Source organism: Psammomys obesus, unplaced genomic scaffold (genome assembly GCF_907164565.1).
Source record: "Psammomys obesus unplaced genomic scaffold, mPsaObe1.curated_primary_1811, whole genome shotgun sequence".
Taxonomy (NCBI): domain Eukaryota; kingdom Metazoa; phylum Chordata; class Mammalia; order Rodentia; family Muridae; genus Psammomys; species Psammomys obesus.
The window spans coordinates 59,231,716-59,248,139 of record NW_026591086.1 but is presented as its reverse complement, the minus strand read 5'-3'; the positions used below and the strand labels follow the sequence as shown (position 1 = coordinate 59,248,139).

The 16,424-nt window shown below is 45.9% G+C and overlaps 1 protein-coding gene across 1 annotated transcript in view; it reads right to left on the bottom strand.

The window, feature by feature from the left end:
- Positions 1-264: 264 nt before the first annotated feature.
- Tm9sf2 (transmembrane 9 superfamily member 2) overlaps positions 265-16,424 on the bottom strand; it is a 48,166-nt gene continuing 32,006 nt past the window's right edge. The window contains exons 10-17 of the mRNA XM_055609716.1: positions 15,235-15,367; positions 13,347-13,466; positions 11,580-11,637; positions 9,548-9,707; positions 8,324-8,475; positions 7,174-7,285; positions 4,029-4,200; positions 265-947 (exon numbers count right to left, since the gene is read on the bottom strand). Of these exons, the coding sequence (XP_055465691.1) occupies positions 880-947; positions 4,029-4,200; positions 7,174-7,285; positions 8,324-8,475; positions 9,548-9,707; positions 11,580-11,637; positions 13,347-13,466; positions 15,235-15,367 (975 nt within the window). The 3' untranslated portion in view covers positions 265-879. The remainder of the gene's footprint in view (positions 948-4,028; positions 4,201-7,173; positions 7,286-8,323; positions 8,476-9,547; positions 9,708-11,579; positions 11,638-13,346; positions 13,467-15,234; positions 15,368-16,424) is intronic.

The following is a 16,424-nucleotide window of genomic DNA, read 5'->3' as shown; positions in this document are numbered from 1 at the left end:
ACAACATAAGGCCCGCATTTAAGTTCTAAATGTGCCCCGTACCTGACCGGACAGGTGTGATGACAATTCCTATCATGCTTTCAGAGAGAAATTCAGATTTGACAAGGCCCAAAAGACTAACATTTAGCTTGGGTGGAAACTGAGAAAGGGCTGATTCAACAGTAACATCACCTGATAAATTAGGATATGTAATTCATCTTCAAGCCTGTGGTCAACAGATTTGTAGTCATCGAATCTTGAATATGCAGGGAATGATGCAATGAAGACATTTTTACAATATTTATTAAGATAACAAATTTATAAATTTAAAGACTCAGAGGCACATAGTTTAAAAGGCCAATACCATGGGAATAATGAAGTCAACACAGAAAAGAAGATATGAACAATTACAACCAATACAAGATTTTTAAAAGCCACATTCCCCCCCCCCAATGAACATGTCATAGGAATCATCCTTCAAAATTACCATGATAAAAAGTTATTTCCTTCAAAGAAAAATAATTCTTTCCACCTACCGAGCCTAGAAAATCCTATTTACAATCAACTGTCCAGTCTTTCATCAGTATTACGGCCTCCTCTAATCTGCCATTAGAAGTATTGAAAAGTTTATAGCTATCGTATTTACAAATGCACATAATATTTAAATTCGCTCTTCGCTGAGAACAACCGAGTGCGTACTTAATCGAATCACAATACAAACGCTTTAGTGTTGGAATACGCCCGTGGGCAGGGGTGCGTGGGAAGAGGTGTACTTAGAAGGGCGCTGTTGCTCAAGGAGTACTAGGCCAATAAGTCTGAGAGAACTCAAGGTAGTCACAAACAGGTCTTTGTTGATGAAGATTTACTTTATTCTGTTTTAACTGGACACACTGGGCTTCTTCAGTCAACTTTCACCACGCTGTATATTTTGGTGACAAACCAAAAGCATGCAAAGAAGCCAATTGTTCCTAGAAACAAAACAAAACAAAATAAATCCATTTTAAAAGAAGCTCGTTAATTCACACCAGAAAACAGATGTGAAATGACTGGTTTCTTTACACTTTCAAACCCTCGTGGGCCAGGAACATAACGCAGTTCCATGAAGAATATAAAACCACTTAAATTCCTTACAAAACATTTACAACTTCTTTAACGCACATTATTTTCCTTCTTGGGTCGGGGATACTCTGTGGAGCTCTGGCTGTCTTGGAACTCACTTTGTAGACCAGGCTGGCCTCAAACTCAAAAGATCCACCGGCTTCTGCCTCCCAAGTGCTGGAATTAAGGGCATGCACCACCAGTGCCTATTTTCCTTTTTTCCTACACATCACTGAATTAAGAAATGAAAGTGTGCCACACTGTGATTCCCGTGTGAGAGTGTATTTCATCACAAACCGGAGCGGGGACCGATTTAGCCACAGGGTGGTCAGATGGTGTGTTTCAAAGTAGTTGCTAGGAGTTAACAGGGCTCGCTGGGCTGTGGTGAGAGCCCACGGTTGCTGCAGTGTCTGCAAGCGATGACGCTGGGAAAGAGCAGAGGTGCGGAAAGCAGCAGGGTGCTGGCCAACAGCCCGCACTCCCGCACTGTGCTCTGTGCTGAGCCCGGCTCTGTTGCTGCCCACCGCGGCTTCAGCACTGCCTCTCCCCCTCCTCCACCCTCCTCCAGACTGGGGCTCACCAACCACCCAGGTGGGTCTTCGACTCTCGGGGAGATAGGATTGTGGCCTCTACCACTGCTGCACTCCAAACCCACTTCCTGAGCATAGACTGTCTGCATAGACTGCATAGACTATGTAAAGAGATGTCTGCATAGACTGTCACATAGGAAAACACGCACCTTTGTTTCCAGCACCACCTTCAGCCTAGAATCCAAAGAATCTCAGCTACACGGGGACATTCTTTCAGCGTGACAAAAACAAAGCTCAAAGGAGCCTTGCTGAAAGTATGGCCAAAATCAAATCTATTACCGGTGCTATGACGTGGTATTATTTTAAATCCAAATTTGTTTTTTTTTCTTAAGTCTCTTTTAATATGACTGCATGTGGGGTTAGTGTGAGATCAGAATGAGTCCCTTCCTTCCACCACTGAGGATCAAGTACAAGCTTGCAGGCTGGAGTGCCAAGGGCTTCTACCCGAGGCATCTCACCAGCTGTGATTCCGTACGGCAGCAGTTCTAAACCTGTAAACTGTGAGCCCTTTCGGGGCCAGATAGCAGATATCCTCTACATCAGACATTTACATTACGATTCGTGACAGTAGCAAAAATAGTTAGGAAGTAGTTATGACATAATGTCATAGCTGGGGCCACAGCACAACAACTGTACTAAGGGGTCACAGCATGAGGAAGGCTCAGAGCCGCTGCTCTAGAATCATGCTGAGCCGGGGGTAGGAAACAGTAAGAGGTTTCCAAGTGTGTAGTGAGCAGAAATTAATTCACGATCAACCTCCTAAGACTCTGAGCTGTTCCAGCAGTGCTCGCCTGTGCTGTGCCACACGCTACCACAGCCCTGGAGAGAGCGCACTCACAGTACCACACAGCACCGTCATGGCACACAGCACCAGTGAACATGCCTGAAACCCCCAGTTCACATCCCAGACTGCAGCACAGACGTGAACTTCGTCTCTAACGTACATAACAGGTGTCTGTTCTTAAAGAAACCCAATTATTTCACTGTGGAAAACAAAGACCTTTCCCATTTTCCAGTCATTACTTATCATCATCTATCATACGAATGTATCTTACAATCACAGCATGTTAGACAAATAACCACATCTATTAATTTTTAATTATTTTTAGGTCACGTGTTTGTGTACGGACATGTACAGGTCCCCAGGACACAGCTGAAGTCAGAGCTACAACTGCAGGTGCTGTGAGCCACCTCCTGAGGGCTCTGGGAGCCCTTCAGGTCTTCTGAAAGCGCAGCGCCTGCTTTTCACCAGTGATCTCTCTAGTCCCTGACAAGCTGCTTAAGCTTTACTAAGTGGTTAGATCACACACAAAATAATTCTTTTAGAAGAATAAATGTTCTTTACAATGAACCACTGATTGTGTAACCTGAATACCTGATTTAAAGCTGCAAACTGGGGGTCACGGAAATGGTCTCCAGTGAACAAAACCCTGTTTAACCCCCAGCTGCGCTGAGTGCACACGAACCCAACTGCTCTAGAGGGGCAGAGTTGGCTAGACCTCCCGGAACACAGCGGACACTGTGAAACCCTTTAACACGTGAGCTTGGCGTACTGTTTCCCTTAGGAACAGCTCTGGGAATGCCCAACAGGTAGGGTACAGAGCCAGCCAGACAGGGGCCCCATAGGGCCCCTGGGAGGGGCTTCTGTTTAATGTCCCATCTGCTTTTCACCTTATTCTGAATGTAGCACACAGATAAAGTACTCAAGACTTCCTAAAGCTACACACAGTATCTGGGACGCCCTTGGGAGGTTATACATGTTACTGTATGCACCCTTACACTGGACGTGTGTTGAGGACAAGTCAGGCGAAGGGTGTGTTGCTGCGGAAGACTCAAGACCACCTTTTGGATCATCAAAAGGTCAGGCTCAGTTTCACAGACCTAACGGTGAAACACAAACACCCCATCACCACCATCCTGGCAGGCCTACTGGCACAACGTACATTCTGAAAAGGACACCTTTCCTTAGATCACAGGGCAGTCATTTCCATGGCGTAAAAAGATTGACTTTAAAGAAAACAGGTTCGGTTTGGCTCAGCAGCTTCCGTAGTGCTAACCATGCCTTAAACAGAGCCCCTTCCTAAGAAGCAGAGCAGGGTCCACAAACTGATATTCTACAGGTCCGCAGTGGGCCCAGGCCTGGGATCTAACCCACCACACGGACTGCACACATTAGTCCACCCCGTGGGCTGTGTGAGCTTGCTTCCACTTTTGCATTTTCACTCTCCTGAGCTGCAGCTATAAGTGGACAGGCCAAGGGTGCTGAGCTGGGCTGGGGATTCAATAAGGGCAGGAGGTGGCAGAAACGTTCATGAAGGAGAAACAAGCTGCCTAAAACCTTATTAAAATCATTTGTCTTACCTGTAAAAAGAAAGAAGATCAAAACCATTATCATCGTGTAGCCAAAGTACAGAATTGTACTCGCCGTCCCGGTGATCTGCAGCTTTGAGAAGAAGTAGTGCACGGCGTAGATCAGGAAATACACTGCAGTGAAGCCGCTGGTGAGGAAGGAACGCCACTGCCAGTGGTAATCCTAGGTGGGAAGGAGGCAGAGTAAGACAACTTGGACCTGGATAAAGCCATAGACAGCGGCACTCACTGGCAGCCCAGCGACCTCTGCTGCAGCTCCGGTCGCAGCATCTGTACCTCGTACCTCCACAGCGGCGCTAAGAGGTACACTCTGATCTGTTGTACAGCTACTTAAAAACTGACTAAAACTGTGTGAGAAATTACTCAACAGCTTATGAGCAATAGAGGATCAGACTATATTTGAAAGTTTGATTCTGAGGAAATGTACAAAACCCTTTGATGGTTCAAAATTAATATTCACTTTATTAAAGTTCACTCAACTCTATATGAGAGCCATTTTCTATCCCAGTCTGGCTGAGATTTCCTTCTAATTACCATAAAGTGGCTTAGAGCACAGCAGAGCATCTTAAAAACAAGCTTCAATCTCTGCTACAACTTGGGAATGGGAAGGAAGTGCTGCATTTGAAAGGGCACTAAGAGCTGAGCACACCTTTACTCCCAGCACTCAGGAGGCAGGGACTGGCCTCACACATGGCCTCACACATGCACATCTAGGCGGCCTGGGTTAGTGAGACAATGGCAGAAAGCAAACAGCACCATCACAAGCAGCAAAACCCTGCCATAGCTGTATGATGACGCATCAATGTTTCGGAGCACCTGCACACAGAACCCAGCAGGGCATGGATGGACACAAGGGTGTGCTCTGACAACTGAATCCAGGGCCTGGCACACACGGGCCGCACTGTGTCACTAAGCTACACTCCAGCCCAGGTGTGTGTATACACAACAATGGACCAACTCAAAAGGACACAAAAGTACTTTTTACCAAGGATCTGAAACACTTACATGTCAAAAAGTATCAACATCATCACAAATGACAGAAACCTAAGTAAACAGAATAGGCAAACTTGTGTCTGTAATCCCCGAAACAACAACTAAAATGCCAGTATTCTCCACAGGAACTTGGACCAGTGCAAACCCTACCAACAACTGGAAAATTCAGGGGCTCAGCTGGCAGAGTGAGGGCTGCACACACGGGGACCACAGCTCTACCCTCAGGGCTCACAGCCAGTCCTGCCAAAGCGCTGGGCTGGGGACTGACAGAGGAAGATGACATGCACCTGCAAAGCATCAGGCAAGCTGGCCTGGAAAATCTGAAGACCTCTCTAGGAAGGACATCAGCAAGGTCACAGGATGGAAGAAATTCTCTGAGGAGAGCTTAGCACCCAGAGCATATGAATGACAACCAGCCCGTTTGAAGATGGGCAGGGAGAACAGACACTGGCCAGAGACCAAGCGCCCCTACCCAGGAGGAGACGCTCACCACGGCCCTGAACGCACACGGTGTGGCGGCGCCGCACACCCACTGCGCAGCTCCAGAAGGCACGGAGACACACAAGGTAAGAGCTGATGGACGCCGAGAGCTGGGGGCTATATGCTGCCGTGGAAACATAAAATGCAGCCTTCAGAAGGTCACACGGCAACGCAACCCAAAGGGCTAAAACACATGGAGAGGCTGGGTGCTCACAGCAGCAGCATGTACAACAGCCAAAGGTGGAACAGACTCACATGCCCGTCAGTGGGTGTGTACAGAGACGATGCACACCACGGAATATTACTCGACCACAAAAGCACTAAACCATGGCAGGGCAGAACTCTTCAGGAGCACCTCCTATGCTGTTAACGCTCTGAGAGTTTCCTTTACTGTGGATGTGCGGTGTGTGGGGCCTGGGCATGCAAAGCACACGGTAGAGCTCAGGACCCTGTGTGGGGTGGGTTCTCTTCCGGGGTTTCAGGGACTGAACTCAGGTTGCCAGGCACGCTCTCTGCCTGAGCCTTCTCTGCAGCTCCACAATCTTTTCTGCTTTGTTTTTTGTTTTTGTAAAAAAGGGCTTTCACTACGTGGCTCAGGCTTGCTTTCAACTCTTGACCCCTCCTGTGTCAACCTGAGTTCTAGGACTACAGACGTGTGCTACCACGCTCTGTTTTAGAGATAGAAAGCAGACTAGTGGTTGTCAAGGTCAGGGTCAGAGGAAATGGACCCCGACAGAAACTGCTTATGTGGTTTCTATGTGTAGAGTGAAAACATTTTAGAATCAGACAAGAGAAGAGAGTTGCACAGACCATGGTAAGGGCCAGTCTTTTTTTTTTTTTTTAATTTAAAAAATGTGAATTTAACTTAAATGAAAAAATAAAGGAAAGCCAAAAAAGAAAGAAAGAAAACCAAACTGAGTCTTAACAGACTTAGGCTGGTTCTGATCCAATGGTGCTATCACTGAGGTGTTTCCATGAATTATAACTCATGACAATGTAAACACTGAAACTTTTCAGCGAACTCTGGCACTCTAGCTACTTATCTTTTATAAATATTTATTCTGCGTATATGTGTGTGTATGCGTGCGTGTGTGTGTGTGTGTGTGCGCGTGCGCGCGCATGAGCGCACTCGCGTGGGCCTCCCTGTCTGATTGTGCATCACCTGTGTGCAGGTGCCTGAGGGGCTAGAGGAAGGCATGGCATCCCTCGGAGCTGCAGTGACAGGGGGTGGGTGTGAGCCCCACGATGTGGTGCTGAGAACCAAACCAGGTTCTCTGCAAGAGCAAGCGCATGCTCCACTGAGCCATCTCTCCAGTCCCCAACTACATTTTTTTTAAACCATTTTCTTAGAACCTAGAAACATCTATAAGAATATTAACTTTTAAGGCACATAGTCATAAAAGTCAACAGTGAAATTTCAGAACAATAAAATAGTCTTGAGAAATTAACATTCTAAATCTCTAGTGATCATCTTTAAACAAACACAACAAAGAAAAATAGGATCGTGATTCAACCCTAAAGATGCCTCTTTTGCTCTGTGCACAGAGGTCAGTTTCTCTGACAATATGCGTATGTAGAAAATTATCTGAATGATACTCAAGCCGAAATATGCCAAAGTTATACTAGTACCTGTGAATTAACACTGAGCACGGCTAGCACATACCTCTGCACATAGGTGGAAATAGCAAAGAAGTATGGTCGCTTCCGAACACGTGATGACCAAAATAATAAACACCAGGAACAGGAAGCCGAACATGTAGTACATCTGATGGGACCTGCAGCAGACACAGCAGGACACGCCAGGTAAGCACCTCCACACGACAAATGGCATGCTGTTCATTCTGCTTTCAACTAGGAAGTTCTTTTCTCTCCACAAATCAAACAAGATAATTTTATGATGGAGAAGGCTGAGACAGGAAGGCTATGGCGGCAATGCCAGTGGATTTTAGCCTCCTGTTCAGGCAACTCTGAAACCACTATTCAGGAAAATGTGGCAAGCCTGCTTCCCTACTAGGGAGTCAGGACTGTTTGATAAAAACATAATAAAAAGTCAAACTAGGAAAAAACAAACAAACACATGAGCACATAAGGCTTTAAAACCTGGAGACCTACCGTAATAGCTGGGAAGGAAAGGTATTCTAACCATTTACAAAGCTCAGATTTATTCCAATTTCATGGTACCTCACAAGCAAAGGCGATCACTATACACTAGCTGCCCTCCCACCCCCCACAATGGAGAGGCTCAAACTGCAATAGTTTACCGTGGTGTGGTAGCACATACTTAATCTCAGCACTCAGGAGCTGGAGGGAGAAGGTCTCTGTGAGCTCAAGGCCAGCTTGGTTTAGGTAGCAAGCTCCCAGCCAGGCAGGGCCACACAGAGAAACACAACTTCAAAACAGGCTCTCCCCCAGGAACAACAGTGAGTGCAGGCTCTGGGTGACTGTCTAGAACCTGGCATGGCATCAGGGCTCCTTCCGACCTCCCATGTGCTCCCAGCTGCTCCTCTGCAGCAATATTACTTAAGAGCATGGGTTAGCAGGGACAGGCTCATCTGTCACACAGCAGTGGATATAATCACTCCACCTCTAAAAGCTCATTTTCTTCTCTGGAAAAGGAGGAGAACCCTGACACTTACCTAAGAACTAACAAGAGAAGAAATACAAGCCTTCCATGACTGCTAGCTGTTCTCACTACCCAGCTCTCCCCACAGAGAGAGCCTTTTGTTCTGTTCTCAGAACTGTTTACATCTGTAGCCCACAGCCAGTCCCTCACAACAGGGACAGTGAGGAGGGGAGGCCTGTCCATAGCTCACCAGATGCTATTGAGAATGAAGAAGAGCTGTATAAAGATGCAGCCGAAAGGCAGGATGCCCCCCATGACGATGCCAGGCAAGGGCTTCGTGTAGAATGACTGCTCAGGGATCTGACGAGGAATCTGGTTGGTTCGAACTGGGTGTTCAATGGCCTTCCATCAAGAGGAAGAGGAAAAAAAAAAAAAAAAGGATTTATAAATCAGTAGCTATTAAAATACTCTGCTCAATTTCCCCCTCAGTTTCTGCATTTATCCTGGTGACCTGGACACTGGAGGTCTACTTAAGTCATCAACATGGAATATATAAACAGAAGCAATGACTGAGACACTGTCAGGCACAGCACTTGGTCGGCCTTCAGCGCATGCCGAAGCTTTTTCCACAAGTCATCAACCGACCAGTTACTTTATTCAAAGCAAGAATCAGACAACACAGTACGGCAACAATAGGGCAACTCTAGATTTTCATTTGAATTATATACTTACTGATAAAATTAGTTGGCTTGAAATTTCACCCATTGTTTTTATACTGGGAAGTGGGCAAGAATACATTTACCCTGCCTTCCCCCAACTCACTGGTTTAAGAACAAAAGGAGGAAATATTGGAAACAAAACCAAACCAAAGAAACCTTATGGCAAGGGAGGTGGGGCTGGAGGCCTGCATTCCACGCATTCAGGAGGTAGAAGTGGGAAGATCAGGCTCGCTACAGAGACCCTGTCTTAAAAACCCAACATTCGGGGCTGGAGAGATGGCTCAGTGGTTAAGAGCTCTGATTGCTCTTCCAGAAGTCCTGAGTTCAATTTCCAGGACCACATGGTGGCTCACAACCATCTATACCTTCTACTGCTGTCTACTGCAGGTGTACATACAGATAGAACATTCAAAAGAAATAAAATCTTTAAAAACAAACCCAACATTCTAGGCCAGGTGGTGGTGGCACAGGCCTTTAATCCCAGCACTCAGGAGCAGAGGCAGGTAAATCTCTGTGAGTTAGAGGCCAGCCTGGTCTACAACCTGGTTCCAGCACAGTCAGGGCTATTACACAAAGAAATCTTGCCCCACCCCACTCCCCAAAAAAACAAACAAAAAGCTCCAACATTCCTAACACTGTTATTTCATGAGCTTGTTGTTCATACATTACTACATTTTAATGACATCTTTTAAAGCAGAATGTACTAATTTCCTCAGCAGAGACCCACTGAAATAAGTTAGCTCCTATGGACTCACATTCTTCTTAAAGCCAAAGTATGCACCAATAAACGTCAAAGGCACAGATATGCAGAACCAAAGGGCCAAGATGGCAACCAGGGTACCAAAAGGAATGGCTGCTGAAGAGCCTTCTCCCCAGAGGATCAGATTCATTATGAAGAAGTCGGCAAACACAATCCTGAAAGACAAACGGAATCAGAAACCACGTGAAGAAGGGACAGTACCCTGTGGTTCATGTTACATCAGTGACTCAGGATAAAGAATAAAAAAGGAGGCATAATTTCAAAGTCACAGGGTACACAGAATTTAAAACTTTACTACAAACTGCAAAATTGCTTTTCTGGCTGCTTTGTCCAATTTAAACTCCAACTAGCAGCTGATGAAGCTGCCTTTCCACGTATTTTCATCACAGCTAGAACTGCTGTAACTTGCATTTCTGTGGACAACTGCAGCGAGCATCTGGTGCTTGCTGGCTGTGGCGTCACTTCTGCACTGGCTGGCTAGGCCCCCTGCTCGCTTTTCATTTTGCATGCTTCCTGCAAAGCAGTTGTGCATAATTTCCATACTCCTGTCACTAATTCCTGCAAACACCATGCTTCCCCTTGTGCTTTCAAAGAAGTTAAGCATCTAAATGTGTGCAGCCACACTTCCGCCAGGGCTTTCTGGGTACAGTTATCAATTAGCAATAATCGCGCCTAAGATAACACAGCCACTGCTCAAGCTTCCAGATATATTGTTTTAGAAAAGGATGTTAATCATAAAAAATACAGACCTTACACTGTTTGTCTGTGCTGGGGATTGAACCCACATGCTCACATGCAATACTTAGCATATATAAAGATGTGGGTTTAATCCCCAGCACAGACAAAAAGCTCTGAGCAGTCAGGGTGAGCGATGGCTAGAGTAGAATGCACGCAGGATGCAGTACAGTGGCCAGAAGGAAGACACTAACAGCCCTGACAATGGCTTCCAGATCTGAAAAGGGACCGTCTCAGTGAGGCAATGGGAAAGTACCTGTGACATGAGTTGCTTCTGCAAATGTGTGCAGAGCAAGTGAGAATAGGAATGTAGGCTATTTCTCAAGGCACTTTTGCTGTGATGGAAAAGAAGTACTGGAAAGCTCTTGTTAGGAGCTAGGAGAGCTAAGCACATTTCAAGGAATGAGAGTCAAAACACAGAACATATAAAAGGGAACAACAGGAGATACAGGACTCGGGTGAGGACTGAAAGGCAGGATTCTGAAGGAGGCTGCAGGGCAGTCCTGGGAAGCAGGCCACTTCTTACAGTAATAAGAAGAGTGACCATGACAAGAACGTGGCCTGAGAAAAGCCCACGCGTTGCAGCAGAACACCAGTGGCTGAGACGCATGTAGGTCTCCACTGCAGCTCAGTTCCAAAGGAAGTGTTTGCTTCTGCTGCAAGTCTATCAAAATGCTGGCTGTCACCACACGGCTGTTCCCAGCCTGCCAGACCCCACCGTGTGTGCTCCTCACTGCTGCTGCCTGGACAGTGGCCATTCCTGCCCACCAGAACTCTGACGGTCATAGAGGACTCTAGATGAGCTCAGAAGCACTTCAAGAAAGCCAAGGTTGTTCTGATTTGTGCTGTTTGTTAAGTTATGTCATTCTACATAAAGAAACACACCAAAATATTGGCAATACATCTGATGAAAACCCATACTGGCCTGCCTGGGCATCTTTCAGGAAGGAACCTCCTTATGATCAGGTCAAAAGCTTTATCCCAACCTGATAGGGCAACATGTCAGAACAATTGCTGCAGACTAACACACAGAAAAGACTTTTTGTCAACAGAGGTGCTAGCTAGCCTTTTCACCCACACACACTACAAAAACTTATATGACAGCAAATGCTTCTAGCATCTTAAGGTAATTTCCCATATAAAGTACATGGTGTCATTTAGCACAAGTTTACTAAATATTCACTTTTCAAAAGTGAAATGCTTTCTTAGGTACCTGACTTAAGAGATGTTAAGGGATTGAAACAGCTGGGGAATAAGAGATGATCATTAAGAATTACTGAAAACTCACTTACCCAGGACAAAGAAATGATGTCAATAAAACATTTGTTTTCCACTTCTCGCCCCCAAAGGCTAAGGAAAAACAAAAATGTAAGCACAGATTTTTCTTTAAAGCAAACCATGCATTCACAACTTGAATGTTTGTCAGGCAGCATAAGTGGCTCACCAGGAAGTAACCGTCATGTACCCTCTGAGGCCTGTTATTAAATGGCCCACGTGCTCGGCCTGTCCAGTATTACAGGCTAAGCCACCCATGTACTGACACCTCAAAACAAAACAACCCCCCTAAACCCTTTGCTCCATCAGTGAATAAGCCTGGGTCCAGAAGGCACAGAGAAGGCTAGGTCATCATGTGGACACTCTCAGAACCTGTTAACCAACCCTCAAGCCCGACAACATACTGAAATCCCCACAGTGTGTGTGAATCTCCAAGCTCTCCAATCCTGTGGTTTCTAGTCGGGATGGAGAGATGAGTGTGTGACATCAGGAAATAAGGAGGAAAAGGGCTACAGCCTTTTGACAGAACAAATTTGCTTATGTAACTTTTTACTTTCCTTTGCTCCTAATTTTTTTTCTTCTACTTAAAAATATCAAATCATGAGCTGTGCAGACTAAAAAGTAACATTTCTGCTCTGGTCCCTGTTTAAACTAAATGAATGTGAATCAAGTTATTAACATTTGATATATATTCAGTTACTGTAGACTGTGAATTTACTGCTGAGTTTAATAATAAACACAACTCAAAACTTCTAAGCATGGTTTTAAAATTTATTTTATGTATGTGAGGGTCTTGCTTCCATGCATGTATGTACACTGTTCGTGCCTGGCACAAGAGGAAACCATAAGGTATGGGATTCCCTGGAGCTGGAGTTAGAGATGTTTGCGAGCCACCATGTGGGTGCTGGGAACTGAACTCAGGTCCTCTAGAAGAACAACAAATGTTCTTCATCACTGACCCATCTAGGGAGCTGTGGGGGAGGAGAGACATTAGCAGATGGTCTAGTGAAGTAATGTGGCTGGAGAGAGCTATCCATGAGCAGAGTCTGGCTACGGATGTGAACAAAAGCCTGTGTGGCTGAAAACAAGTCAGGCAGGGTCTGACTGCAGCTCGCGTGTGCTAATACATGGCCCTCTGACAGCAGAAGAGTACGAAGAACTCTGGAAGGTACCCTGACTCACACACCCCTACCCACATACATAAGCAGGCCCACACGGAATCAAGTCTAGCCCGTTCTACTTCAGCCTGAGGTCTCCAGAGCCCCACCTTAAGGCCAGCGGGGCCAGTGTGCGGGGTCTCCCTTCAAACACTGCTCCTACCAGCTGACCACAGGGCACTGAAGACAAGGCTTCAGGATTCCTATGCAGCCCTACGTCCTAAGCCACCAACCACACCTGTGGCTCTAACCTCTGTTCTCAAACTTTTAATTTACTTCTGAGGAGTAAGAATAGAAGGGACAGCAACTTATGACACACCAAATGTTCCTTCCTTCAGGGCTCCCCAAACAGTGACATCTTTGTTTCCTTTATGAATGTTAGGTTGGCATGTGGTTTAGTTGAACTCAAAAAGCTAAAGATTTAAAAAAAAAAAAAAAAAAAAAAGGGAGTGAGGACAGCAGACAAGCAGCACCCCAGCAGCCTATGCGACTGTACGCCTCTTCCAGGTAAATATGCGACAGCCACCATGTAACCAAGACCCCACTCTGCAGGCTCATGCCTAGCAGCCTGTGAGATCTGACCCGTCCTACCCAGGTTCAGTTCCAGTCACTACGGCTTTTACTTACACTTGTAGAATCTGGCAGCAACATAGCCAGCAGGTGTGCCCAGTAGCACCCACAGGACCACAGCACACGTCATCAGGGCTCCTCGATTGGCAGGGGACAAGAATCCCAGACAAGCGAAAACTAATAAGTAAGCAACCAAAGTTTAAATGTTATTCCTCTGCTTCCTCTGTGGTGAAATGGCACAATACTGTTGTTTTTATACAAGAAAACAAATACAAACTCATGAAGACTACACACAGTCCAATGCCGCTATGCCAAACCTTAGTGACGGCTAACACTACCTGAACAGGACTCCACACAGAGTAAACTCTACTGGGGAGCGGTAGTTCCTGATAAAATGCTAAAGCAGAACTCTATCTTCAAGTGCTAATTCTGGGCTGGGTCTATTGGCTCTCTGGTGGCATCATCCCAAGACTGGCTGATTCAGATTTTTTGAGATCCCTTTTCCAGGCCTACCTTCCTGCCTTAGTCCTAACATTCTTATAAACCCTAGCCCTATCTATCAACACCACTATCTTGCTAACATTAAAATATCAACAGCGAGCTGGGCAGTAATGGCGGCAGCCTGTAATCCCAGTACTTTAAAGGCAGAGGCAGGCGTATCTCTAAAAGTCCAAGGCCAGCCTGGTCTACAGAGTTAGCCAAGGCTACACCAAGAAACACTGACTCAAAACAAACAAACAAACCAAAAATAAAAAGCAAAAAAACAGCAAGTGCTACTTGGTCTTCAAAACAAGACTAGCAATCTGAGTGTAATGCCTACAGGTCTGAACTGTGGCTCTCATTTAGAAATGAGTTTTTTGCATCATACAAACACACAGTACTCTAACAGAGAACGACTGTCCATGCTGCCTCACACTGTACCCAGCACCAGCAGCAGGAGCAGGGGAACTGCTACGAGTTTAAAGCCAGTCTGGTCTGCAGCCTGAGATTTCAGGGCAGCTCAGGGTATAAAGAGATCCCACTAAACAAAAGACTACATCCACTGTTACATATTAGAACCAAAAAAGATCATATGTTCCATGGGAAAACTTTAAAAGGTATCTGTGGATTCTTTCGGTAATTCTTTCAGACAGTTGTTACTTTTCACCAGCAGAGGGACCCAACAATGAAAACCATGGTTTAAAAATAGATACATGAAGCCGGGCTTGGTGGCAAATACCTGCAATCCTGGCAGAGGCAGGTGGATCTCTGTGAGTTTAAGGCCAGTCTGGTCTACAAAGTCCAGGTCAGCCAAGACTACACAGAGAAACCCTGTCTCAGAAAAAAAAAAAAAAGTACAGAAAAGTCTATTCACAGGCAGGTTCTCTAAAGAGAACAGGGACTTAATGCAGCCCCAGGGAGGAGTCTCAGAGCCACGATGTATCTGCCCAGTCCTCTAAAGGGGGTCTGTTTCACTGATAAAACTTTCTACAATAAATTCCTCAAGATGCCCAGGTGGCTCATGGAGACCCTGTAATTCTGGAACACTGCTTGAGAGAGTTCTTCTTCCCTAAATCTTGCACATGAGAAAGCGCTGGAAAGCTTCTGGCCTCACCTTCAGTTCCTTGTCTTCTCTAGTGGATGCAACAGGTTAACATGGGCTCTGAGCCTCCTCTGCAGCTCAGTCCCATAACCTGAGTGGCCCTGGCTGCAGCCGGCTCTCTAAGGACCTGCACGCCTGCAGCCCTGCTCACCAAGGCAAAGGCTGCTCTGTTGGCTGCTGCCGAGAGAGGGACGCCCTGTCAGCCTGTGGGTGAATCTAACCTGCCTCTGAGGCTTTCACAGCCAAAGCACAAAGAATCTGAGCATCAAAAGGGCTCTTAGCACAGCTACTCAGCACAGGAAACTCATTTCCAAGTATTACTCAGAAACAGTATTTTCCTCTTAATCTTCATTTAAAACTTACACAGAGTCACAAAAGTCATGATTAAAATCTGTGTCCCGGATCCTAGGAAGACTGACAGCAGCATCCCCTTTCTTGGAGGACGGAATATGTCCCCATGAACTAGTTTCCAGCCAAATTCTTCCTGGGCATCCTCCTACAAAAAGAAAAACTCAGTTCAACATGTCGCGTGCTAACATTTTTGTTTGTTTACCACTCAATATGCTGCTACACATTTTTTCCAATTTAGGTTAACGTGAACATGGAGTCTTAAACAGCCTTCTAGAATTGTCTCCAAAGGAACGCTCTGCACTGACGTCTACAGTCATGAGAAAACTGCTCCACACAAAGCCTTCTGGAAGAGCCTCAGCACTGCCAAGAGAAGAGGATGGGGAAACATGCTAATGATTGCTACCTAACTGGGCCAGAAACCTGGGTCACTCACTGGTCCTCTCAGGTTCTGTATTCTGGAGCTAATAATTAGGCAGTCAGCTCCACCCACTTGCTAATCCCCCCCCCCCCCATATCTGTCTACTTCCGTCTTGGAGAGATCTGTAACTCCCTCTGGACTGGCCTCTGCCTCTCCAACCTCTCCCTGCTCCAAACCATTCTCCACGTAACATTTCAAAGTCGTTTTCAAATTCTTCAGCAATTTCTCAATGACCTTTCTTCCCTAGATACACATACCCAGCTCCTGGCTTCCCGGTCCTTTAGAATCTGCCACTGCTGGCAATTTCTGCTGTCCCTCCAGGTCCATCTGAATTCCTCTCACAAGTTCACACTTAAACTGCTTAATCCTTCTAGGCAGTAAACACTGTTGCTGCTAGCACATCCTATTTCTCTTTTACAGTAACTATAAATCGATTGAAATGTAAAATGGTTTGAAGTCATATGCAGGTACGACACTAGCTCACCGTAGCAGTAATGGACCAAAGTCCTTCTTTGTATAGACCACTTTCCATGCATTTTGGTATTAACACTTCCAGCCATTAAAAGGAATACAAAACTGAAGCATTATTAAACATTCACAGCCTCATAAGAGATGAAATGAAACTCTATCTGGGACTGGTTTAATCCCAGGGTGGGGAGGGGGATGTTAGAATCTTCAGACGAGCAGGAGCTGACAGCTGCTGGGAAGGGGTTTACGGAGCCCTTTGCTTTGGGAATGCCTGTCTCAACCGTAGAGGCTGAGCAGTACATGCAGCTAGCTCTCT